The 26,761-nt window shown below is 37.5% G+C and overlaps 2 protein-coding genes across 2 annotated transcripts; both read left to right on the top strand.

Moving 5' to 3' along the window:
• Positions 1-16,150: 16,150 nt before the first annotated feature.
• Positions 16,151-17,092, top strand: LOC119805885 (olfactory receptor 9I1-like). Its single transcript, XM_038317686.1, has one exon. The coding sequence runs from the start codon at positions 16,151-16,153 to the stop codon at positions 17,090-17,092; it is 942 nt and encodes a 313-aa protein (XP_038173614.1).
• A 6,959-nt stretch (positions 17,093-24,051) lies between these two features.
• LOC119827861 (olfactory receptor 9Q1-like) lies at positions 24,052-24,987 on the top strand. The gene has a single exon (XM_038349788.1). The coding sequence runs from the start codon at positions 24,052-24,054 to the stop codon at positions 24,985-24,987; it is 936 nt and encodes a 311-aa protein (XP_038205716.1).
• The last annotated feature ends 1,774 nt before the right edge of the window (positions 24,988-26,761 follow it).

The following is a 26,761-nucleotide window of genomic DNA, read 5'->3' as shown; positions in this document are numbered from 1 at the left end:
CCAGCAGAGATTATAGTGCCTTTTACTACTGATAAAATTTTAAAAAATGGAAAGAGCATAAACCCTGGCAAAGAGCTTATGCTATTTTTTAGGAGAGATTAATAGCAATTTTCACAAAAGTGATAGAATTAGCCTTATAAAGAGAACTGCTTGGATCTTTCCCTGCATTGTAGATGACACAGCAATAAGTGGAGCCCATAAATTCTATACTGATATATATCAGTATATATATATATATATATATATATATATATATATATATATATATATATATATCAGGAAAGACAGGTTCCAAACCAGAAGATTTAAATAAGGTGGATTAAAGCCATCATAATTCTTCCAAAACTCAGAAATATATGCTATTTTCATGGTACTAAGAAATTTTAAAGAACCTCTCAATATAGTTACTGATTCACAATATGCAGAAAGAGTTGTTTTGCATATTGAAACCAATGAATTTATGCCAAATGATACAGAATTGACTTCATTATTCATTCAGGTTCAATATAGAATCAGGAATAGGCTTTGTCTTATATACATAATACACATTCGATCCCATATGGGTCTGCCAGGTCCTCTAGCACAAGGTAATGTATAAATTTATTGATTATTGTTTGGAAATGTGCTGAAGGCTTCAGAATTTCATAAAAAAGATAATGTCAATAACAATGGTTTCAAGAAAGAGTTTTCTATTACATGGCAACAAGCTAAGGATATGTCCTACTTGTTTTTTCTATATTCAAACACTGCTTTCTGCAGGTCCTAACCCAAAGGGTACTCTAAGGGATGAAATCTGGCAGATGGGTGTATTCCAATTTACAGAATTTGGAAAATTAAAATATGTACACAATACATTGGCACCTTTTCTGGGCAAGCTCAGAAAAGACTGATTCAGTAATCACACATTTATTAAAAGTTATGGCCATCATGGGTATACCTGTACAAATAAAAACAGATAACAGTCAGTATCTAGGAAAATTAAACAGGATTTTGTTTATTACAATATAAAGCATTTTACAGATATACCAAACAATCCTATAGGTCAGGCAGTTATAGAAAGATCAAATAGAATTATAAAGAATATGCTAAACAAGCAGAAAGGAATGATAAATACTCCCAGAAATACACTGCATAATGCTTTATTAACCTTAAATTTTCATAATGCTAATGAGAAAGGAACAAAGGCAACAGAGAGGCATTTCATAATAGAAAAAACCTTCTGAATTAAATTAGCTGGTGTATTTCAAAGTTGTATTGACAACAGAATGGAAACCAAGAAATGTATTATGTTGGGGAAGGGGTTTCACCCTCTTCCCTTTGACTGTTGACAGTGCTTTTTAGAATGGGGTTATTACTGTGAAGTAACATTTTCCTTTATATTTTGAACATCACTGAAGTTTCTCATATTAAATAAATTCTATTCATTGAACAAAGCAATACAGGCAGTGTATAGTATAGTGGTTACAGGCATCATAATCCCGGTCCCATGATTCCAATCTCAGTAGCATTTTTTTTTAAAAAATAGTTCTTTCATGGTATGAGAGAGCTGCATGTATGTATTACACTATGTGTGTGAAGTACCCTTTGAGGTGAGAGGAGGGAGTCAGTTCTGGAACAATGTGAGTTCTGATTCTTCCAGAAGAACAGTTAGTGCTCTACAATGCTGGGCAGTTCTTGAGCCTTTCAGCTCTTCTTTTTACTATTAATGAGTGTTCCATTACTCTACCTTTCATGTCATTTATTTGTTGCATATTATGGTAACAGCTACCTTATGCGATTTTTGTCAGAACTTGCTGATTAAAATATAAATTAAAATAATATAATGTTAGTGCTGTCCCACATATATATATAATATTGTATAATATATTATTATATTGTATAATTAAATATTTGTTGAATAAATGAATAAGCAGGTTGCTAGGTTTTTCCACAGACAAATTATTTCATTTGTGTCTCATAAATGACATTGACCAGGTTAAGTCCTTTTAGATAGCTGACACTTGAGATTGGCCAGGTGAAGTCATTTTAGATCGCTGACACGTTCTCAGAAAACATAACACAGAAGAATATCTCTCTTCTCCAAAATGAGACTGAGTCATGGTAAGGCTTTGGATAGGATGAAGGTTGGGTAGAGAAGTATCAAGAATGATAACGTAGGGGACATTTTTTGAAGGTGTCTTTCTTTCCTCTGAGAGTTGATAGAGTCCTAATTAGAAGCTCAGGGCCTGATTAGAAATTCCATTCAATGACAAATCCCTCAGTCTTCTAATTGCCTTGCTGGGATGAAGGATCTAGGCCAGGATAGGGCAGAGGTCCCACACCAATTAGCAGGTGCTTCTGTTATGCTGGGGCTGCAGATGACAGAGATGCCTATTTTTTCAGTCCCTCAAAATCCCAGTTAGACACCACATCCCACATTCCTAAAGCTTTCTGTATTTGGGAGGGACTTTGGTCTTGCTGAAGGTGAGTATCGTTGTATCTGTTCAGAGAAAGTGACTGGTAGTCAAGATTTCAAACGTATTAGGCTACCTGAGTCTCACTTACCTTTCACCTTAAACAAACGTTTCTTTCTGAATTTTGCGTGTACTGTCAAAAATAAGCATTATCTTCTTGTGCCTTGCAAGTATGCCTGGCACTTAGCCTCTCTGACTTTCATCTATAACCGAAAAGTGCTCTGATATATAGTTTTGCTTCTTGTTTAGAGTGTCAGAAGACCTGAGATTTTCCTTACACGGAAAAGTGGTGAAGCTCTTGGTCTCAACATTGAAAAGAGAAGTGGTCACTCTAGATAGGTTGCAAAATAAAATGTTTCTTTGGAGAATAAGTTTTCTATCCTTAGAACTGTTTAGTTCCATAAATACTTCTAGTTAGAGAGGGTTACTGTCAATTTAAAAATAGTGATACTGAGGATGATAGGGTTTGTAGTCTGGGTGACAGGAAAATTTTAAATTATTGCAGTTTATGAAACTGCTCTCTGTGTTTTTCTGGGCTACCAAGGTATAGAGAACTGAGACCTGACCTATAGAAACTGGCCATGTGGGTGTTGACTTTGATATAATCTCTGTTGTGGTTAAAGAGTGAAGGTGTCTAAGGCAGAACCAAGGGGGTCTGATGCTCACTTCATGCTCTTTGGCTTATCCTATGTAGGAATTCACACCACCACTGTACCTTATTTTCCTAATGCCACTTGAAAGTATTCACTGTCTGCTCCCACCATTTTCTAAGAAATAGAGATGTTGGAAACTCCGGGTTCACAAGCATTGACCTAAGACTCTGAAGGGAGGCACAGCCCAAGCAGTGGATGAATGTCTAGGGCTACTGAAGACCCGGAGTATGATTATGTCAACCATTACCCTTGACTGATTGTATTTAGCAAGATCTTTTCCATTACAAGGCCTCCAATCCTCATCTCCAGGAGAGATGGTAATGCACTTCATCTATCAGAAGGCACGAAGGTGAAACAATGACCTTCAGAAGCTCCTATGTGTTTTAAGATACTAATAGATATGCAATGTAAACCACAGATGGGATGGGGGATCAGGATATGGGCAAGGAAAAGGGAAAGATATTTGAGCTCATTATCTATGCAGATGTTAGGTGCTACTACTCCAGAACTTATTATAGTGTGGGAAAACGGGGAAGAATCAGGATCTCAAAATTTTACTTTCCTTGCCACCTTTGGTAGGACAGGTATATCTCTGTGGCACTTGTTGAATTGTCTCTGAGGTCTAGTGTATTTCCAGGTGTTTTTATTCCTAGCTCTCATAACTCATTTGCACACCAGCTGATACATTTGTGTTTTACCTTCTTCCTCTTAAAATGGACTGTATGAGTAGCAGATGAGGTAGCAGGTGCACAGTGTTCTAAAATAAAGGGTTGTGGATAATTTGTAGTTTGGGGAAGGGAGGGCTCCCCACTATGTACCACAGAAGTTTGGCTGAACATGAGATACTTTCTGAATTCATTGTCAAAAGAGCCCATGGGTTGGATAGTATTAGGACTGTATTAAACATCATAAAGATATTATTTAGGGAATTGAAGGGACTGTCTGAGATTTGAGCAAGTGTAATAGACCTTCAAAGAATTCTGGTTTCCTGACACTACACTGCTCTCACTCTGTTTTTTTTCTTAGTGAAAACCTGATGCTAAAAAGTTTTTTTAGTATTTTTATTCAACTAGAAATGATCATTTTTTAAATCAAATTTCTAAGGGAAACAGTTATCTCTGTCAGAGTGCTGTATGTGTGCAAACATGTTCATATATGTGTGAGTGTGTGTGAGTGTGTTCATGCAAATGCATGCACATGTAGTTGGGATCAGAGATTGGTGTAGGGTATCTTCTTTAATCACTTTCACCTAATAGTTTTAGATAAAGTCTTTCCTTGAACCTAGACTTCATCAGGCCAGTCTGACTGGCCAGCAAGACACAGTTTTCTTCTGCCTTCACTTTCAGAATTGTGATTACAGGTGTATGGACTTGCACTTGACATTTATGTGACTCCTGGGGATCTACCCTCATGTCGTCATGATTGTGAGACAAGCACTTTACCCGTTGCGTCATCTCCTCATACCTACACCTCTTGAATGAAGGCCATTTCCATCTCTAACTTAATCCATTTTAGGATGGTGTAGGGAGCTGTCATAGTTTTCACCATTTAAAGATCCAAGGTCCTACATATGCACCAACACTCTGAGAGGAAAACAGAGCATTCTGCCTTATACAATGTTATCCCTTTCACTTTTAGGTCAGCCCAGGCAGATAGTTCCTATTTGGTTATAAGGACAGGGGGAGAACGACAGTCATCTGTATCTGCTTGTTTCATTCATTTGCCAGCATTTCCTGCCTGCTGTCTGCTACAGACGAAACCAATACATATTTCATTGTACAGTTTCAACTGATAGCACTGGCTGTGTTTCTTCAGATATATCACACAATGTTTATTCCTTACCATTTAAAAATAACTTTAAGTCTGTCATCAGGGACCTAAATGGGCTATATTAATATTCTTCAGATCCCTACCTATCTCATTGTAAGTGTTATTCTGAAGCTGATTTCAGGACACAGAGATAATCTCTTGCAAGTGCAAACTTTTAAATTTTATTTTAGAATCATCTTTCTAGGCACTTTCTTGTTTGTTTCACAGTAGTCTCTTCATTCTAAATCCACATATTTTGCAGCTCTAAGGTCACAAAGCCTGTTAAAGTTTAGTGGACTTTCTCACTTCTGAAATATCTGTTGTTTCCTGAGTGTTAGCAAAAGTTTAAGACAAAGCATTGGCAGTCTCAGAGAGCAAACAATCCTGAGTTCCTTCTCTTTCAACTTTGGAACAAGTGGAATTATATATCATAGGTGTGTGCACCTTTGTATGATAACAGAAGCTGTGAGGGCTGGTCGGAGGGTTATTGGTAAAGCACCTATTTTTCTAATATAAGGACTGGAGCTTAAGGTAGACAGGCATAGTGATCAGTGGCAGTCTTAGAACTTTTGGGCAGAGTTGGGATCCTAAGGATAAGGTGACTAGTTGGAGAAGCTGGATTTAATGATTTCTGAGTTCAGCAAGAGACCCTACCTCAATAAGTAAGGGGGAAGGTGACTGTAGAACACATTAAAGAAGAATTTCTGTCTTCCACATGGAACTCAACAAGTGTTCCTGTACCCCCATATGCATGCCCACAAACATATATGTAATGCATAGTAAAAAAAAAAATGAGACTTTGAACTTTGGAAAAGCGTTAGTAATGTTCCTCCAAGAAGAATTAACCCCATTACAAAGATCTGCTATGGGAGGCACAGTAACAGAGGGCTATGGATGGAAAGTATGTGGCCTTGCTTGTGTGATGGAGGGTGGTGGTTTCAAATGGCATAAAGAATCACTTTCTTTTCTTGCTTTTGTCTAACTTGCAATTCCATGTGTGAGGTTTAAAAATAGGATACTGATCTTCCTGTGTTCTGTTTGTTTACTCTCAGCAATCAAGTTCATCTAAAGTTTCATGACAGTTTTCCCCTGAAACCCCACATAGCCACGGATCATCTTCCTGCATGGATATTTTGTGGACTAACTCTGTTCTCCCCAACCTTAGATATTAGGAAGTAAATTGGTTATTCTTTCTAGAAATAAAAACCATTATGGACCAATTTAAGAACTTAGTGCATTCCATATCAAGGTGGTGGCATTTACAAATTTTCAGCTTCTTTGATGTTTAGTAGTAACTGAGAAATATTCAGTTTTTCAAAACTTGTTTAGTCCATTCCAAAATGGACATAATGATGAACATACTCAGAACAAATCAGACATGTATAAATTAAAAGTTCCTCTCCCTAGTATCTTTTAAAAACATATTTATCTTACTTTTAATTAATTATGTATATATAAATGTATATGTATATACATATGTGTGTGTATGTTTGTATAAGTGTATGTCTACACGTCAGTGCAGTGCCACTTGAGGACTATAGATGTAAATTTCTGTCTCACCCAATCCCATAGCTGTTCAGTCCCAAAGAAACACACAGAGGCTTATATTAAACATAAACTGTTTGTCCTATTAGCTCAGGCTTATTATTAACTAGCTCTTACAACTTAAATTAACCCATAATTCTTGTCTATGTTTAGGCATGTGTCTTAAAATCTTTTCTCAGTGAGACATTCTTATCTTGCTTCCTCTGCATCTGACTGATGGCTGCATTTCTGCCTTTCCTCTTTCCAGAATTTTCTTGGTGTGTTTACCTCACCTGTTACCTTTCTGCCTGGGTACTGACCAATCAATGTTTTATTAAACCAATATGAATGACAAATCTTTACAGTATACAAGAGAAGTATCCCACAGCATTTCCACCTTTTTCTTTTAAAAATAAAAACCATGAATCTAATCATTTTTGTTTAGCTTTTTTTTTCTGACCATTATCCATAACAACTTGTAACCATCAGTCTAAACAAGGACAAACATCCATTATCCATGTTTGGGAGGAATGTGGGTATAGTTTTCTAGGCTACTTCCTGACTATTAGGGATGCTGATAATCTAATGGGGACCCAAAGAAATTTAGGAATATGGTTAAGTCCTGACCGGAGTATTCTGTAAGGATTGATCATCTCAGCTAGCAGCTTTGAAGCTGTTCTGGATGCAGAACTCAGATGAAACTGCAACAGAAGTTCTCTGAAACATTGATTTATGTGGGCCATCCATCCTCATTGGAATTTTTCAGGGGGTCTTTCTTAATTAAACATTATTTTCCTCTATGAAGAGTGAATGCACAGCCTCTTATTTCCTGTGAAAACAAAAGCAAAAGCTTTTTTCCAAAGTAATGTATCTTTTGACTTAAATTTTGAATTCAAGGAATTTTAAAAATATATAGGTTGGATTAATCCAACAGCATTTATAATCAAATCCATTTTAGCAGGTGTTGTTTCTTCCTCAGCAGTCAAACAATTCAAAGGCAACACAAAACATGCAGTATCCAGGTTCTAAGTGTATTTTTCATTTTTAAATAATTTTTTTACTCTTTTTATTTTATTTTATTTTTAATTTTTGTTTTTTTGAGACAGATTTTGTCTGTGTATTTTTAGCTATCTTGAATCTCTCTCTGTAGACCAGACTGGCTTCAGACTCAGAGAGCTATACCTGTCTCTGTCTCCCAAGTGCTGAACTTAAATACAGGCATGTGCCACCATGCCCAGTGGCTTTATTTTTTTGAAAGGACTTTCTCTATCCTTTTTCTTTTTCTCCCAAACTTATATATATATTTTAAATATACTGTAAACCATTTAGAGGTTTCTTTTTCCAGTCCGAATCTTTCCTTACTGTATATATCTATCTTTTTTTTCTGAGCACATTAGTCTTTAATCTGTTAAACAGCATGACTAGGATTAAAACTGCAGCTTTGACAGCTGGCTTCACAGTATTCCTTAGCTTCCTGAGAGTCTAGTCTCATGGTGCAGGTTCAGGCCATGTTTATTGACACACTCTGTGGAGTTTCTAGGTCCATGTCACCACTGAGGTGAATTCTTCTGACTGCTCATAAATACCACTTAAGTGTTTGGTGGCAGGGCCTCTTAAAAGAACTGTGAGGGTTTTGCTACTAATACTGAGTCAGGAAGCCTCTCTTAGAGGAAGCATGTCTCTGCTTACCACAAATAAAAAAAGCCTATTGAGAAAGGTGGTTACCAAGAAGCTGTGCTTGACTCTGTTCATGTATGTCTAGAATTCTTTTCTTAAAAAAGATTTCTCAGGCTTTATGCAGAAACATCTCCAAAGTTTGGGCATCATTTGTAGATGGAGTTTTCTGTCCTGCCTGGTCCCACAGCTTGTGTTAATTATAAACTGTTTGGCCTATTAGCTCAGCCTTATTAGTAACTAACTCTTAAATTAACCCATAATTCTTGTCTATGCTTAGCCACATGGCTTGGTATCTTTTTACTCAGTGAGACATTCTTATCTTGCTTCCTCTGCTTCTGACAGATGACTGCATCTCTGCCTTTCCTTTCCCCAAAATTCTCCTGTCTGGTTGCCTCACCGATACTTCCTGCCTAGCTACTGGCCAATCGCTGTTTTATTAATCAATAAGAGTGACAAGTATTTATAGTGTACAAAAACATTATCCCACAGGAGAGGACAGAAAACAGAATTTTATCCCATGGAGCTGTAATTACAGTCAATTGTAAACTGCCTGCTGTGGTCACTTAGAACAGAACTCAGGTTCTCTGCAAAATCAGTGTGTACTTTTAATCACTGAGCCATCTCTCTGCCCATCTTTATCTTCTTCATGGAATATCCTGATATTCTCTGTCTCTAAGAGAAGGGCCATGTAATTGTAATTTTGATTTAAATCACACATAATTTATTTGTGTAATTGAGATATAGGGGCTCACATATCACTGCATATGAGTAGAGGTCAGAGGAAAAGATGCAAGACTTGGTTTTCTCTTTTCAATATGTGGATCTTGGGGATTGAACTCCAGTCATCTTGCTTGACAGGAAACATTTTGACATGCTAAGGTATCTTGTTTTTTTTTTATTTAAATTTTCAGAAGTTGCTTGTTGTAGCAAGACCTAGATTTTCAGTTTCTTCCTTGAATACTTGTATTTTACATCAGATTTGTTTGATTGACTCTTTGTAAATTGTCTTTACAGAACTCAACAGACAAAGTCCTCTGGCAATGCTCTTACTGGCCTAATACTGATAGAGTGAACTATTTTATATTTATTTATTTATCAACACATTTCCCCCCAAATATTTAAGTAGCTTATAAATAAGTATAACATACATACAGCAAGACAAAATAGATTAAAATGAGTTTTTGGCAAAGACAGAGCATCTGTAGGCAGATAGTCAGGACTGGGGCAAGGATGTTCACATGACATTTGTCTTGTAGTTATCATGGAGTAGATGGTCTCAGGTGGGTAAAGATTTTGTGTAAATGGAGACTGTTCTTTCATTTTCTGACAATGCTTATCCAAATAATCACAGAAAAACTATATTAATTACAACACTGTTCAGCATATTAGCTCAGGCTTCTTATTAACTAATTCTTATATCTTACACTAACCCATTTCTATTATTTTATATTTTGCCATGAGGCTCATGATTTGTTACCTCTTGCTTCTTGGGCATGGCATCTACCTGACTTTGTCTTCTTTCATCCTCTAGCTCTGCTTGGATTTCCTACCTTGCTATATTCTATCCTGCATAGGCCAAAGTAACTTCTTTATTAACCAATGCTAGTAAGACATATTCATAGCATAGAGAGATAAATCCCATATCATCTCCCATTTTCTGCCTAAACAAAAAGGAGGGTTTGAACATTAACATTGTAAAATTATATATAATAAAACAGGTATCAAATAATAATTATAGTTACAATATTTCTTTGCGAGTCTAAAGTTTCATATTTACTTTACCTTTTACAATAACTTAGAAAAACTATAACTATCTGTCTTCAACTCCATCAAAGACCCCAGAAGTATATAAATAAACAGGAAATGCACTGTAAGCATTTTAAAAATTCTAGAATTAACAGAGATATGTCACTGCCTGGACAGTCACCCAAAGTTCTTCTGTAATGTTGGGGCATTCGTCTTCAGCCTAAAATACGTATTGTTTCTGATAGACTTTTCCATGAAGCGGGAAATTTGAAAGACTGCCTATTTTGGCAGTTTGTAAGTCACTTCCTTCTGTGTCTTGCAGAATGTCTGGCAGTTTTCTCTGTGAAGTAGGAACCCTGAGCGACCATCCCATTTGGGGGAAAGTTTAGCAGTTGCTTTTCTGTGGGTCCTGAATGTCCAGTTCATATAGTATACAATTAAGCAGTTCATGCAAGAACAATTTTTTGCCCAAATGACTAGCAAACTCCATAAGGATTCTCTTTGATGCCCATCATCCTCTTGAAGTAATTGGTGCTGCCAGAAGCAGACATGTCTCATTGTCAAGAAAAGTCTAAATTAAAACATTTTAAATGCCATATTCTGTAGGTTTTTGAAAGACATGAAGAAAAGCTAGCCATCTGAAATATATCTCTGTACATCTAGAAAACTTACTATGTCTAGTTTGACTATTATAGGTTACTATCCATTAATCCATAATTTTATTAAATGAACACATAGCACCTTAAATAAGTGTAGAAATATATATAATAAAATTGATTTTAATTTTTATAAATAAACCAAAATCCATAACAATATAAAGTATTCATTCCTACATTATACCCCACTTTAAATGAAAACAAATATTTATAAACAATCATTTTTGGAATTTGGGCATTGTTTTCTCCAAACTGCTTCCTGCTGTTTAATGGGCAAAGTATTTTTAGGGTTCATGGAGACCTTTTTGGGGTTCTTGTCCATCAAAGCACATTAGCCTGGAAGAAATCCACAGGTTCTCATCTTCTGTGAAAACAAAAAGCAGAATCTCTTTTCTAAAGTAACATATCTTTGGACTCAAATTTTGAAGCCAAGATACTCTTAAAATATTTATGTTGGTCTAGTTCAGTTGGTAGAACATGAGACTCTAAATCTTAGGTTCCTGGTTCTGTGCCCTACGTTGGGTGTTATTTGTAATCAAAAACTGTTCTTTTGTTTTCTGGCCACCATGGCCCAAATAATCACAAAAAACTATATTAATCATGACAATCTTTGGCCTATTAATATTCTTAAGTATACAAAAGCAAAGAAAACATTTGTATTATATAGACTCCAAGATGTGGTGGTGAATCACTTAGACAATAATCATTATTCCGCCATTAAGTTAGTTTTTGCCATATATCAAAGTTTCACTTCATTATTTATCTAAATCCATGCGAAGTCTTTATAAGTTCAGATTTTATTTCACCTATGCAAAGAGGACAAGTGGAATGATGTAGGAAGTCCACATTATTGTATTTCAGTGCCCCAAATGATGAGTATAGAAAGGCAGAGCCAGAAATCTCCTGATGCTTGACAAGAATCCCATCTGTGTCAAAATTCTAATCTCAAAGTCTCTTAATGAGAATTGTAGTCTAGTTCTGGAATGCCTTGATTCATGCATTTCCCTGATTGATAATGATCTGGCATTAAAGATTAATAATTATCTTGCTTTAATGATTGATAATTATCTGGCAGCAAAAAGATAGGACAAGTCATTGGGAATAAGAGAACTTGGAAAATATGTGACGATGTTTGCTAGAACAGAAAGTGAGGATCAACCTCTAATTGCTCTAAAGGTGAGAGTGTTTGTTCTTCTGGCTGTCTGGATATCACCTATGTCATTTTTTCCCATAAACACATTAGAAACCAACCTCAAAGCCAACTGTGTACACCTATCATCCTTGCATTCAAGAAACTGAGGCAGGATGGTGGGAAGTTCCAATCCAGATGGGTTATGTATAAATTTCTGCTTTTTAAAAAATAAGAGGACTGAGAAATACACCAATACACCTATAGCCACCTGATTTTTTTTAACATTTTTAATTGAAAATTGATTTTTTTCCATACAATATATTTTGATTACATTTTCCTCTCCTCTAACTTCTTCCATATCCTTCCAATCTCCCTACTCAACCAGGTCCATTCCCTTTCTTCCTTTCTTGCTCATTCAAAGAGCAAACAGGCATATAAAATAAGAAATAAGATAAAATCAAATCAAAAAATCATAATGGGGCAAAATAACCAGAAGAAAAAGAGCCCTCAAAGCACAAGAAATATTTGCAGACCCAGACAGTCGCACATTAACACACACACAATGCCCATGAAAATACAAAATTGGAAATCATAATCTATAAGCAAAATACTTCTAAGATAAAAAGCCAGGTAAAACATTATAAGAAAAAAACTTCAAAAATGTCATTGAGTTGATTTTGTGTTGACTGTCTACTACTGGGCATAAGAAATGTCTTTAGGTGTGATTGTATACCCAATGAGACACTTTTGTCGAAAATGAATTTTCTTTTGTGATATGTTAGCAAATGAAGAAATTGCTTCCAGATTAGGAATGAGGAACTGTCACTACTTCATCTTTCAGTGCTGGGACCCATGTGGCTTAGACTTGTGCAGGCCCGATGAGTGTTGCCATCATCTGTGTGAATTCATTAGTGTGTCAGTCCTGTTGGGTTTAGAATGCCTTGTTTCCTTGTTGTCTTCCTTTCCAACTGGTTCTAAAATCCTTGTTTACTCTTTTTCAGAGATCCTTGTGATCTAAGGGGAGCAATTTGATGGAAAAATCCCATTTAGAATAGAGTATTATGAGATCTTTCACTCTCTGTGCACTGTTCAGTTGTAAGTCTCTGTGTTTCCATCTATGGCAGGAAAAAATTTCTCTGGTGATGACTGAGTTAGACACTGATCTGTGGATATAGCAAAATGTTGTCAGGGGTCTTTGTATTGCTATATTCCTTTAGCATAATAGCAGTATTTGGTTTTCCTCTAGCTCCATATCCTGTCTGATCTTGGGTTCTTAACCAGTGACAGGCTTGGATTCCATTTCATGGAATAGATCTTAAATCCCTTAATTAGTGGTTGATTACTACCACAACTTTTGTGCTTCTATTGCACCAATATATATTATAGGTAACTCACCACTGTAAATCAAAGAGTTTGCAGCTGTGTTGGTGCTTACCGTCTCCTATGGTAGGATGCAGAGTACCTTCTAGTACCATAAACACCAGCTAGTAAGGTTTAAGGCTCTAGGTAGGCACCAGATAGACTTTTCTGTGTTCAACAGGTTATGTTGGTTTTGTCTTCGGCAATAGGGTTTTATAGGCCTTACCATCAATATGTGGAGAACAACCAATTGCCTTGGAAAAAACATGGATTTTAGGGGTTTTCATGGGGCTCCTTTGTTCAACAACTCAAGATTTAACGCATTACTGGCACGGGACGTTTCATTTGGTGGCAAGAAATGTCAAAGTAGGGCTCCCATATTATTTGTTGATTTAATTTATATTTCTATCATGTATGTACATATTTTAAGAAGCTTCCAGGACAGCAAGTTTCTATATGTTCCCTCAATGGTCCTTAGTTTTATTTTTCCCATTCCATATTCTGTCTCTTACCCTTCTTTTTTCTCCACTCTCCATTTAATCATCCTGTTCCAGTCCTTGACCCCTTTTCATCCATATCTACAGCAAAGAAAAAGAGACATTCCATAGACTGGAGAAAAGCTTTGCTAATTCTAAAGATCATAGGGGATTCATATCTAGAGTTTAAAAAGATCCCCAACTATTAAACACTCAAAACTGTCATCCAATCAAAAAAATGGCAATGGCAGAACAAGCAATTCTAAAAAGAAAAAATACAAAGAGTCATAATATATGAAAAAGTTCAATATTCTTAGCCATCACAGAAATACAAATTAAAACAAACTAAATTCAGATTCCATCTTTTAAAAATTTTTTTATGGTTTATTTTTTTATATTTAAAAATTTCCATCTCCTCCCCTCCTCCTCCCCCTTCCCTCCCCTCCCCTCCACCCATACCCCCCTCCCTCCCTCTCCAGGCCAAGGAGACATCAGGGTTCCCTACTCTATGTTAAGACCAAGAGGACCCAACTCTCCCCAGGTCCAGGAAGGTAATCGACCAAGCTGAGAAGGCTTCCACAGAGCCCGTCCATGCAGAAGAATCAAAGCCCAGAGCCATTGTCCTTGGCTTCTCAGTCAGCCCCCACCGTCGGCCACATTCAGAGAGTCCGGTTTGGTCGCCTGTTCCATCAGTCCCATTCCAACTGGAGTTGGTGATCTCCCGTTAGTTCTGTCCCACCGTCTCCATGGGTGAATGCACCCCTCACGGTCCTGACTTTCTTTCTCATGTTCTCCCTCCTTCTGCTCCTCATCAGGACCTTGGGCGCTCAGTCCAGTGCTCCAATGTGGGGCTCTGTCATTTTCTTCATTTATCGCCAGGTGGAGGTTCTTCTTATTATCTTCTCAGGGATCCCGAATTATAGGCTCGATGTCCTTTAATTATGGCTAAAAACCGATTATGAGTGAGTACATCCCATGTTCATCTTTTTGGGTCTGGGTTACCTCACTCAGAATAGTGTTTTCTATTTCCATCCATTTGCCTGCAAAATTCAAGATGTCATTGTTTTTTACCGCTGAGTAGTATTCTAACATGTATATATTCCACAGTTTCAGATCTTCACCAACCCTGCAACTGACAAAGGTCTGATCTCTAAAATATATAAGGAACTCAAGAGACTAGACCTTAAAATGCTAATTAACCCAATTAAAAAATGGGACGCTGAACTGAACAGAGAATTCTCAACAGAAGAAGTTCAAATGGCCAAAAGACACTTAAGGTCATGTTCAACCTCCTTAGCTATCAGGGAAATGCAAATCAAAACAACTTTGAGATACCATCTTACACCTGTCAGATTGGCTAAAATCCAAAACACCAATGATAACCTTTGCTGGAGAGGTTGTGGGGTAAGGGGTACACTCATCCATTGCTGGTGGGAATGCACACTTGTGCAACCGCTTTGGAAAGCAGTGTGGTGGTTTCTCAGGAAATTCGGCATCAACCTACCCCAGGACCCAGTAATTCCACTCTTGGGAATATACCCAAGAGATGCCCAATCAGACTACAAAAGCATTTGCTCAGCTATGTTCATAGCAGCATTATTTGTAATAGCCAGATTCCATCTTACCTGAAAAGAATGGCTATCATTAGGGAAATAAATGATAATGAGGCTTGGAAGCATTGGTTTATATTCTCCTTATTCTGGAGAGTGAGACAAGAGGATAATAATTCAAGGTCTTCATTACTTGCAAAGTGAGCTCATGGTCAGTCTGGGCATTTAATGAGACTATTTAAAAACTTTCAAAAGAGAAGTAAAAATGAGGATTAGGTTATAATTCAGTGGAAAAGAAAAAAACTTGTTTAACATGCATGCGGCTCTAGGTTGAATTCTCAATAAACAACAAGGACAAGAACAAAGCACTAAAACATTACTTGTGAGGATGTGAGGAAAGAGGAGCTGTAACACTATTGTTTGAAATGTAAACTGGCCCAGTCACTATGGAAACCATCCCAACACCTCATTAAACACTAACACTGGAACTGTATTACCAAACTATACTACTTCTGGGTGTGTATCCAAAAAGATTCATGACAGCATGCCACAGAGACAGTTAAATACCAGTATTTATTGCTGCCACAGTCACAATAGCCAAAACATTGAGCCATCCTAGATGTCCATCAACAGGTGAGTAAATATGGAAAATATGAGAGATATATACACTATTGTTTTATTCAGCTATAAAGAGCAAACTTAAGCTATTTGCATGAGTACTGGTTGACATTCATGTTTAGAAAGATTAATTAACGTGTTCAGATTGCGAAAGGATTTAAAACCTGTACGATTTTTTCTGAGAAACTTCTTTCTGGCTGAAGATGAAGTCACAGAGAAACTGAAGGCTAAGTCTCAACTTGCCTTTTTTCAATTAAGAATCATTGTGGGGATGCCTAAATCTCTTTACCTCTATGTCATTCTTCTGTCAAAAGTGGGATCAATACAACATTATGTACTTTACAGGATTTATAAGCCAAGTGAAACCAAACTTGTGAAGTGTTTCAAACAAGGCTTATTATGGACAACCAAGCAGGTTGTAGTTACTCAAATTAACTTTCAATGGTATCTGATTAACTGTTTTTTTTTTTTTAATTTCCCCAGGTGACATTTTCTTTATGGCAGACAATGGCACCAGGGTGACAGAATTTATTCTGATGGGGTTCCAGCTTCAGGCAGAGTTGCAGCTAGGTCTCTTCTTCATGTTTCTGGCTTTTTATCTCATCACCATGGGAGGGAACCTGGGTATGATCATGCTAATTCAGAGTGACCCTCGGCTCCAGACACCCATGTACTTCTTCCTCAGCCATCTGTCCTTCCTGGATATTTGCTACTCATCTGTTATTGTGCCTCAGCTTCTGGAGACCTTGGGAACTCATAAGATGGTCATCACTTATGAGCGCTGCGCCACCCAGTTCTTCTTCTTCACCTGGTATGCTAGTACTGAGTGCTTCCTTTTGGCTGTCATGGCCTATGACCGCTATGTGGCTGTGTGTTGTCCTCTCCTCTATGCCATGGCCATGACACCGCAGACTCGCCTTGGGCTGGTTGCTGCAGCATACTCTGGTGCATTGGTAAATACTGTTGTCCGTACTGGGTGTACATTTTCCATTTCCTTTTGTAAATCTAACCAGCTTGACTTCTTCTTTTGTGACCTCCCACCCCTGCTAAAGCTTGCCTGTAGTGAGACCAAGTCACGAGAGCAGGTAATCTTTCTTTTGGCTTTCTTGGTCATCACAACTAGTATTTCAGTGATTCTGATATCTTACCTGTTCATTATTTGGGCTATTCTGAAGATTCGTACAGCAGGGGCCAAAGCCAAGACCTTCTCCACTTGTGCATCTCACATGACTGCGGTGTCTCTTTTTTTTGGAACACTTATATTCATGTACTTGAAAGGTAACATGGGAAAATCACTCTGGGAAGACAAGATTGTGTCTGTATTCTATACTGTGGTGATCCCTATGCTGAACCCTATTATCTATAGCCTGAGGAACAAGGAAGTAAAGGAGGCTCTGAAGAAAGCTTTCAAAAGAATGAAGGTTTCCCAAGGCGAGTGAGACTTAATTAAACTCCCTAATTTAAGAAATTCCTGACAGTCCTTAGGGCCTTTGTTTTGACTTCTTAATATGTGACTCCGTCTCATAGTTGCACTTATATACTGAAGCAGAAAATATAAGTTTGGCTTTTAGAACTTTATTAGCTCTGTGATTTTAAGCAAGAAATTCTTTGTAACATTTTATCACACATGAAATTTATATTGAGGCTATAGAGTTGGCTCAGTAGTTAATAGTGCATCTTGTTCATGCAGAGGACTCAAATTCAATGCCAAGTACTGACTTTTATCTACATCTAGATATCCACAGGCTCTTCGGACCTCCCCGGACTCTCATTCTCTCTCTCTCTCTCTCTCCCTCTCCCTCTCTCCCTCTCTCTCTCCCTCTCCCTCTCCCTCTTCTCCCTCTCTCTCCCTCTCCCTCTCCCTCTCCCTCTTCTCCCTCTCTTTCCCTCTCCCTCTCTCTCTCTCTCCCTCTCCCTCATACACACATATGATTGTATAATTAAAATAATATTTTTAAGGAGAAATTTTTCTTCTTTGATATGATTGAAAGTCAAAATATGTTTAGCCCAGATCAAGAGAGACAGGATCAATGTCAAGGATGTTTACAAATAGAAATTTGTTACAAATTGTGAGATTTATTTTTCATATCAGTCCTGGTTATTGTTGAATATTTCAATAAACTACTTTATTCTTTCTTTCATGCAAAACTCATTAAACTCATGATAATCACAAGCAGCAGTGTGTTTCTTATGTGATTAAGATAAACTCTTTGGTTATGGATGGTTAAGCAGATATCAGTATTGGACCAAGAGACTGAACCTTCACTCACAAATAATTTAGGTGTTTTTCATGGAGAAATAGAAGTAGCTAAACAAAAGATGGCAGACTTGGTGAAAAGGAGTTATGATTCAGTAATACTCAGCTATAGTGTATTTGCTTACTTTCCAAGAAGGCGTAAAGTCAAGGTGCTGTAAAGGGAAGAAGCAATGATTGATATTCACTATTGGAAATAGTTTGATCTTCATGTATGGTGGAACTAAAACACACAGATAGTGTTATACTGCTGGGAGCAGTGAGACCCCAGATCCTGAATTTCTTGTAATCCCCTGATCTGAGTATCTACAGCTGCTCTGAGCACGAAACCTTCAGGAGTCCTGATGGCAGGAGAGTGGTTTCTGGTGGGTTTGGCTGGGGCGTGGCGATATCTATATAATCTGCCCCTGAACACAATAAAGGGGGCATTCTTGGGGAATTCAAGAATGACCTGTGTCGCTGTCGCTCTGTCTGTGTGTGTCTGTGTATTTTAACCTCCAGCACCTTGCCCAAAGCTCAGTAACTGGGTAAAAGCGCATCGAACACAGACACGGGTGCATGGTGGGCAGCATTATACTAATTTTTTTGATCACCAAAGGTCAGATGTTCTATTTTTTCTCATCATTATTCATGGAAAGATACCTCAATTAATTCAGGTTATTTTCTGTTCTCTAGTGAGAGTCACCACTATCTTCTCTCATCTTCCCTGGAACTTTTACCTTATTATATCAAAAAACAGAGAAGGACAAATCTATCACCGTTTTAATGTCTTCCATTATGTGATAGTAATATTACTTGGAAATATTTCCATGGAGACTTTGCAATCTTGTTCACCATTTCATCCATATAGTTACTACTGTGTAGCAAAGATGATATTTGGCTGGAACATGGTAATAAAAAAAATACATAATAAAATTCATAGGGGTTATCCTGAACGGAATTTGAAACATGGGGCATAATCAAGCATTGTCATGCCAGACCATTACACAGGCAATTAACATTTAAAGTTTTGAAAAGTGGAAATAAAAAATAATTTAACAAAAATAAGAATCACATGTCATTGTTAAATGGTGTAGTAAGGCTTTAACATAGTCTGGCTAAAAAAAAAAATTCATCCCCAAAGAACTAACATCTAGCAAGAGACCTAAAGAATTACATCTGATGTTTTTCTAAGAAGGGGAGACTATATCAGATTGGAATAATTATTAATGCAAAATTCTGTGAAATCTGATGCACTGGAGGTAAGCCAAACTACAGGAATCTTAGGGGAAATGGAAGAGGTGAACTCAGGAGAAACCAGGGCACAAACCCTTGCAGGTTTGCTTAAAGGCTTGCAAATTTTATTCCAAGAGCAGGATAGGAAATGATAGTTTCAAATTTAAAAAAACTCCATTTCCTGCAGTTGATTAGGTTGGAAAGGAGGATACCAATAGTGATGGAAATAGGGGAGCATAGACTCAGCTGTGTAAGAAACAATTGGAATATTCTAGTACATGATAGTATATTTCTGTGAAATACAGTACGATGCTTCTCAAATTCATCTTAGGAAAGAGAAAACTAAGAGACAAAGGACTATGATGTGAGATTAGGACTGATTCTTAGAAAAATGGTAAAGTTGACAAAATATCTGTCTTTGCATTTAACTTGCATCAGGTCTGATCTTTTCTGGGTCTGTAGACTATACTACCTATCAAAATAGCGATTTAATTAATCTCCTGGTCTATGATAGGCTGCAATAATAAGCTTAAGAAATCATTCACAACAGGGAAATTTTAAATAAAACACATATACAAAATAGTAAATTAAGATTTTCTTTCTTAGTGGTAGTGGAAATTAGTTACCTCACTATTCTCTCAATTTCTACTTGGTAAGTCAAAACCAATTCTGCTTATAGATGAGTCATTTTATGTAATTAATGTTTGCTTATGAAAATATCTTAAATGGACAAACAAACAAATGATTTTCCCAGTATTGGGTCCATGCACAATTGCTTCTGGAATACACAAGGCAGATTAAAATAAGGTTTAATGATGCAAACATTGCTTTTTAACAATTTAATTTTATTTTATGTGTATAAATGTTTTGTCAGCATGCATATATGGATGCCATGTGCATGCAGTTTCCAAAAAGGCCAGAAGAGAGCACTGGATTCCTTGGAACTTGAGTGGTAGATTGTGAGCTGCCATGTGGGTTTGAGAAATCGAATCCTGCTCCTCTATAAGACGATCAAGTGTTCTTAACTACTGAGCCATCTTTCCAATCCCCAAGAGACTAACTCATGCATGAAGCATAGCATTCATTGTTCTGTCAGAGATACTTATCAATCAATAAATAAAACTATTGACTGTCTAATCTGTATGAAGTTCTATGCAAAACTCCTTTATTCGTTTTTTTAAAGTTCCATTTTTAAAATAAAAAGTTCACTCACTATTTTATTTTATTGCTGTTGTTTAGTCACAGTGTGTAACTCAGGTTAGCCTCAAGTTCAAGGTTTTTCTTTTTCAGCCTCCCAGATGCTGGACCTGAAATCACATGCCATCTGGTAGGCTCACCCGTAACATTAAGAAGTAGAAAACAGTCAATCGTTTTGAAATGGCTTTCTTTTTTTCTTTTCCTTTCTTTTTTTTTCATTCTCAACTTCAGAGTTACACCAAGATTTCAGGAGGATACATGAGTTTGGGGGTCAGGAAGGGGCCAGTAGCTTGCAGGGTCTGGTGGAGGGGGTTGGGTAATGGGGCAGCCTGCCTGCAGGTCCTGCTGGCTAACTAGAGAAGCCAAGGCAGTTGGGGAAGGGGCCCGGGGTTGACCCATTATGGAGGTCCTAGAGAATGGGATGTTCTGCTGGGTGGCTCTTAGTCCTCTCTGTATTGTAGCAAGTTGTATTTCAGAGTTCCACCAAGGTTGCAGAAGGATAAGCAAGTTTATGGGGTGGGATGTGTCTAGTAGCTTGCAGGGTCCAGTGGATGAGGGTGGGTATTGGGGCAGCCTACCTGCAGCTGAAATGATAATATTTAGCTAAAATATCTTACTCTCAGTCTTCACACAATTGTCTTTGAAAAAAGCGAAGAAAGTAGACCTGCAAACTGACTTGTTTTTAAAGCTGGCAATGACTAGAGGTTATATTTTTGTACCACTCACAGTGCTTGTGACTACTTGCACAAGATCAGCCAAAGAAGAAAGCAATCTAAACCCCAGAATAGGTTGAAGAGGGGTTCATGAAGTGCCACCTAGGCTGAGGTACTGTTGGCAATTGATGGCTACAAGGAAGGGAGAGAAATTTTTTGTGCTACTGGCCCTGACAACAACATATGCATCAACAGATGATCTTAAACCCTTGTACACATAGGCAGACCTAAGTAAAAATAACTGAATTTAAAAATAAAACGAAAGCATATGAAGTTTGGAGGGAGAAGTGATGGGGTATAGGAAGAAGATTGGAGGAGATGGAATAAGGGATGCATTTACTCAAAAAATTATATACATGTATAACATTCTCAAATAATAAATATATAAATAAAATTAAAATATAAAAATAAAATATTTAGTCAATGAAGAACACAACACTAATACTTTTAACTATAAAATTTTGCACACACTCTCTCTCTGTGTATTTGTATGTATGATTACATATATATTAATTTTAATGAATGAGTATAGATATGAGCCAAATTAACTAGATTGTTATCATAAGAGCAGTAGTTGTTGGAAAATGAAGGCCTATAACCCATATTACTCATGATACTATGCCCTTAAAAGAAGTGTGCGCTTGAAGATTTTCTTTTGTTTGTGGAGTATGAGATTTAGGCTTTGGGACCTGCAACTGGGGGGAACAGCTGTCTTGTTTTCCTCCGCCACAGGGACCAGATGCCTTGTTAAGAATTCACATAGGCAATGGATGCTGCCCCTTAGAGACCATTTTAACCACTGTGTGGAGATCTCAGAGTTTTGGAACCAAAATTAGCATCTTCTCTTAAAGGTGATTGTGTTAGAATTGGAAAGGTATAAGAAAAGGCTGTTCTCCAATTTTTGCTGACTGAATCTAATTTGTGACTGAACTGCACTCAAGACAAAGAATGCATCCTGGCTAGATTTAATAGATTCTGAAGACATCAAAAAAAAATCTTTAGTATAGCAGATAGTTAGAAGGATTTCAAAAATTATTGGAAGAAGAGTCTGTTAAGGCATTATTATGTCCATGTTGATTAATATGGTACTTGCATGAGTGCATGTGTGTGTACATGTGTATGTCTGTGTGTGTGTGTGGTGTGTGTGTGTGTGTGTGTGTGTGTGTGTGTGTGTGTGTGTGTGTGTGTGAATCTTCCTCAGTCTCGTAACTAAAGTATAGGAAGCAGCAGAAATCAGCAAATCTTTTGCAGCTTAGGGCAGTATTGCCACTATTATACCCTTAGGATACTTCTCTACCAGGTAGATAAAATGAAATAATCTTGTTTTGACTAAGGAAAAGTAGTGGATAAAGAGAAAAGAGGGTCAGTGGGGTAAAGCCAAACATAGTCAGATGATCAAACTAACCCAAACCATTTTTTTTAATTTACCATTATCCCCAGCACTTTAGTCCAGCACTGGTCTAGCTTATATTCAGTCGAATGACAATCAATTCTCTAGCTTCACAGCCTCTATCATCATTTGGGTTTTTTGACTTAATGGTGGACATTTTTTTCTAAGTAACAGGAATTGGAAGGAATCAAGGAATCATGTGAAGTCAGTTACATGGTAAGCAGATTTTAGCATATATGCAACTTGGTACCTAATGGCGATTAGGTACCAAGCACCTAGCTGTGCTGTCTTGGGCTTGTCGCTTAAGTGTGGTCTTAGTGTTCTCACACACAGAAAGAAGAAAATCCATTTATAATGTCCCTGTGAAAATTAAATGAATGAATACATATCATTAAAAATAGAGTCTACCAATATTTTTTATTATTGTCAATATTGTTCCAACAAAAATGTATATTTTTTGTGAAAATCAACAATTTATTTAATTTAACTAGCACAATTTAAGGTAATAGATAAAGGTATAAAACCTAGAAAGAACTTATGACAATCACTGATATTTTCATCAGTTGTACTGAATTCTCATGTTTAAGACATGTTCTGATTTTGCAGCTTGAGTTTTAACATAATATTGTTCTCTTTTCAAGGTGTTTCACATCTTATTTAATAACTTCATTTTGTAACGTGTATTAATCTTTTACCGAGTGATGAACTCTCAGGGGACATTTACTGTCTGGAGAAGGAATAATGAAAGGAGATTTCTTGTAAGGCCTGTGATGTGATAAACAATTTGAAGGTAGTGTAAGCACTGGGGAGGACCTTGAGAGGAGGAAAGGTGTTCTTTCTAGGCAGAAGTGATACTCTGCCTGAAGCACAAGGATGGAGGAGTATCAAGTCTGTGAACAATTCAGTACATCTGGGGAAATTTGGGGAGAGTGAGATGTCACTATGTGTGTTATGACTGGGAAGTAAGTTGGGTACATAAGAAAATAAATAGGGGAAATAATATAGATAATCCCAACATATTAAGGATGCTAACTAATTTTCTGCTCTTGAAAGGGTTCCTGATCTAGATTTTTGTCTAATGGGTGAGACATAATCAAAATAAAATCTTGGAAATAACAAGATTTTAATTGATATTAAATTTGAAAAGTGGCAATAACTGGTAAAAAGTTACTCTGACTCAGGAATGAGGGAGAGCAGTTAGTTCCATGGCTGTTGATTTAACCCAGTAAAGAGATGAAGAGGGTTGGAAATAGGAGGAGAAGCTGTGACCATCAAAGAGAGGGGACTGAATCCTGAGATGGTCAACAGCATGGTAGGAAAATGACCACAAATCACTGGATAGGCACTGTTTGATTTGCAGGGCTCACACAGCTACTTTGCGATATAAATGGGGTAACCCACTCTCTTGGTTGGCAAATATTCACATGTGTCTTATTTTCTGCTCAGTTTCCTAAGATGTCTATCACAGAACTTCCTTGAAGGAAGGAGTTGATCCTGTCCTGTTTAAAGTTCCCGCTCTAGCACCTGGGTACTTTCAATATGTTCAAAGATGTACACTGTACTTGCAGGTGCATCCTGTGTGCAGCACACTGACTGGCTTCTAATGCTTTCTCAGGTACAATTGGCCTCATGGCCAAGGTGAACCTTACTTTGGTAACAGAGTTCCTCCTCATAGCGTTCACTGAACACCCAGAACGGGGTCTCCCTCTGTTCCACCTGTTCTTATTTATCTATCTCTTCACTTTGCTGGGGAACTCAGGCATGATTATACTGATCCGCATGGATCGTCAGCTCCACACCCCGATGTACTTTCTTCTAAGCCACCTCTCTTTCATGGACATCTGCTACTCCTCTGTCACTGTTCCTCAGACAATGACTGTGTTGTTGGAGCACGGGACAGCTATATCGTATGCACGCTGCGAGGCTCAGTTTTTCCTGTTTACTTTCTTTGGCTCCATCGATTGCTACCTCTTGGCTCTCATGGCCTATGACCGCTATGTGGCTGTGTGCCAGCCTCTGCTTTATGCCACCATCATGACACAGAAAGCCCTTCTAAGTTTTGTGGCTGGGGCTTATGTTGCTGGCCTCCTCAGTGCCTTGGTGCGGACAATCTCAGCATTCTCCCTCTCATTTTGTGGAAACAATGAAATCGACTTCATTTTCTGTGACCTTCCTCCTCTGTTAAAGCTGACCTGTGGAGAGAGCTACACACAAGAATTAGTAATCATCGTGTTTGCCATTTTTGTTATCCCTGCTTGTATGGTGGTCATTGTGGTTTCCTACCTGTTCATCATTGTGGCCATTCTGAGGATCCCTTCAGCAGGAAGTAGGGCTAAGACCTTCTCAACATGTGCCTCCCACCTGACTGCAGTGTTGCTCTTCTTTGGCACCCTCATCTTCATGTACCTGAGAGATAACTCTGGCCAGGCTTCAGAAAAGGACCGGGTAGTCTCTGTATTCTACACAACAGTAATCCCCATGTTGAATCCCCTCATCTACAGCTTGAGAAACAAGGAAGTGAAGGAAGCACTAAGGAAAGTTCTCAATAGAGTCAAGACTTCCTAACCTCTTCCCACCTTAGGAAATGCTGAGAGTAATCTGGTTTCTAATGCCAGCACTTTAAGATTTTCTTCTTTATATTATTCCCAATTTTAAAAGTGGATATCATGATGCAGGGTTTATAAAAAGTGAGAATGTTTAGCTCCAGGGAGAGGCAAGAAGAATTGTAAAAGTCAGCTGAAGAAGAGATTTGAGTGTGGACCATGGCACCCAGGATATGTACAATTTGGCAGATTTCACTGGTTTGTGATGATTGAACAAGATTGTAGTTTTTGCAAAACTTTCCATAAAAAGAAAATGTTGAAAATACCATTTAATAAACATTATTCTCTTTAATTTCTGTTAATGTTAATATTTTGTTACATTTATTTCATTAAATACATATGACAAATCCATTAAAATAACCATTCATCTATTTTCCATCAAACTGTGCTATGTTTTATTCATATCAACATAAGTTGCAGAAAAAAACATTAAAATACTATGATTTATACTATTCAAAACCATGTTTTTATTTGAGATTCAAAATTTATAATATATTTATTTTAATTTTAAATAAAACCTTTTGAGACAGGACATCATGTAGTCCACTCTGACCTCAAACTCTCTATGAAGGTGAGGATGAAGTTCAATTTCTGATCTTCCTCTACCTTATGATTGCTCTGATTAGAGGTCTCCATAAATTGCTGAACTTAGGCAATGCTCAAGATCAAACCATGAACTTTGGTAGGCGGGCATTCTCCCACCCAATTCAGCCTTGGATGACATTTTCAAAATATTTATTTACTTTCATTTATCTGTGCATATGTGTGCATGTGTGTGTGTGTGTGTGTGTGTGTGTGTGTGTGTGTGTGTGTGCGTGTGCCTATGCCTGTGCCAGAAAAGTGCATCAGGTGACCTTCTCAATCACTTTCCAGAGTCTTTCCCTGGATCTCTAGCTTGCTTTTTCTGGGCGAGGCTGGGATCTAGAAAACCCCAGTGAATCCCGTCTCTATCCTTGGAGTTGGAATTTCAGGCATTTATGGAACTTCAGGCTTGTTCCAAGGGTGATAATCCAAACTGGTTTTCGTGACTGTGCCACAAGCATTCTCAATCACTGAACCATCTTTTCAGAATTGCAATTTATTTTTAGTTGTGGTAGCTTAATGATGTAATTAATGAAGTCCTTATTCAAAGTTCTTTTCCGATTCTGCAGTTTTTGCCAGTGTGCCGTACTAGAATATTTGCTAAGTAAGACCTACAATAAGATGTTTGTTAATTGCTTGCTTTTCAACCTCAAAATATGTCCTGTTATTTCTCTATCCACCTATTCTAGATTCCTTTGTTCTGTTGCATACTTTGGAGTCCTTCTGATGAAACTACACCTCTCTACTGTCCATAATGGTGTTTCTTGTATCTGTATAACAAATATATATCCTTCCCCTATTTGTTCTGTCTTGTCTGTGGGTAGGCAGGTTCTAGTCAATCTGAAGGCCCCGTGCCCTGAAAAATGTCAGCCAGGGTCCATACCACACAACTCTGGATCTTTCCCTCTTTAATCACAGATCCCTTGACTTGACTGAACCTGAGGAATTGTTAAGGGAACAGATCCCTTTGACTCATTGTGTTTGGTTTAGCTTGCTTTTCACTTCAAAATTTTATTCCCCGAAATAAAAGTAAACAATATGGTGTTTATATAAAATGATGCACAGAATATAATCTAGAGGAAGATGATGTCTAGTGTCTAATAGGATTATTTAAACACAAACTACCTAAAACAATGTATCTCACAACTAACTCC

This window comes from Arvicola amphibius, chromosome 1 (assembly GCF_903992535.2).
Source record: "Arvicola amphibius chromosome 1, mArvAmp1.2, whole genome shotgun sequence".
Classification (NCBI taxonomy): Eukaryota; Metazoa; Chordata; class Mammalia; order Rodentia; family Cricetidae; genus Arvicola; species Arvicola amphibius.
Note: the sequence above shows the minus strand (reverse complement) of the source record. Positions and strands in the feature narration are given on the sequence as shown.

Bases quoted from the DNA above. Each gene is read 5' to 3' on its own strand.
- LOC119805885 (XM_038317686.1), top strand. From the start codon at position 16,151: ATGGCAGACAATGGCACCAGGGTGACAGAATTTATTCTGATGGGGTTC.
- LOC119827861 (XM_038349788.1), top strand. From the start codon at position 24,052: ATGGCCAAGGTGAACCTTACTTTGGTAACAGAGTTCCTCCTCATAGCG.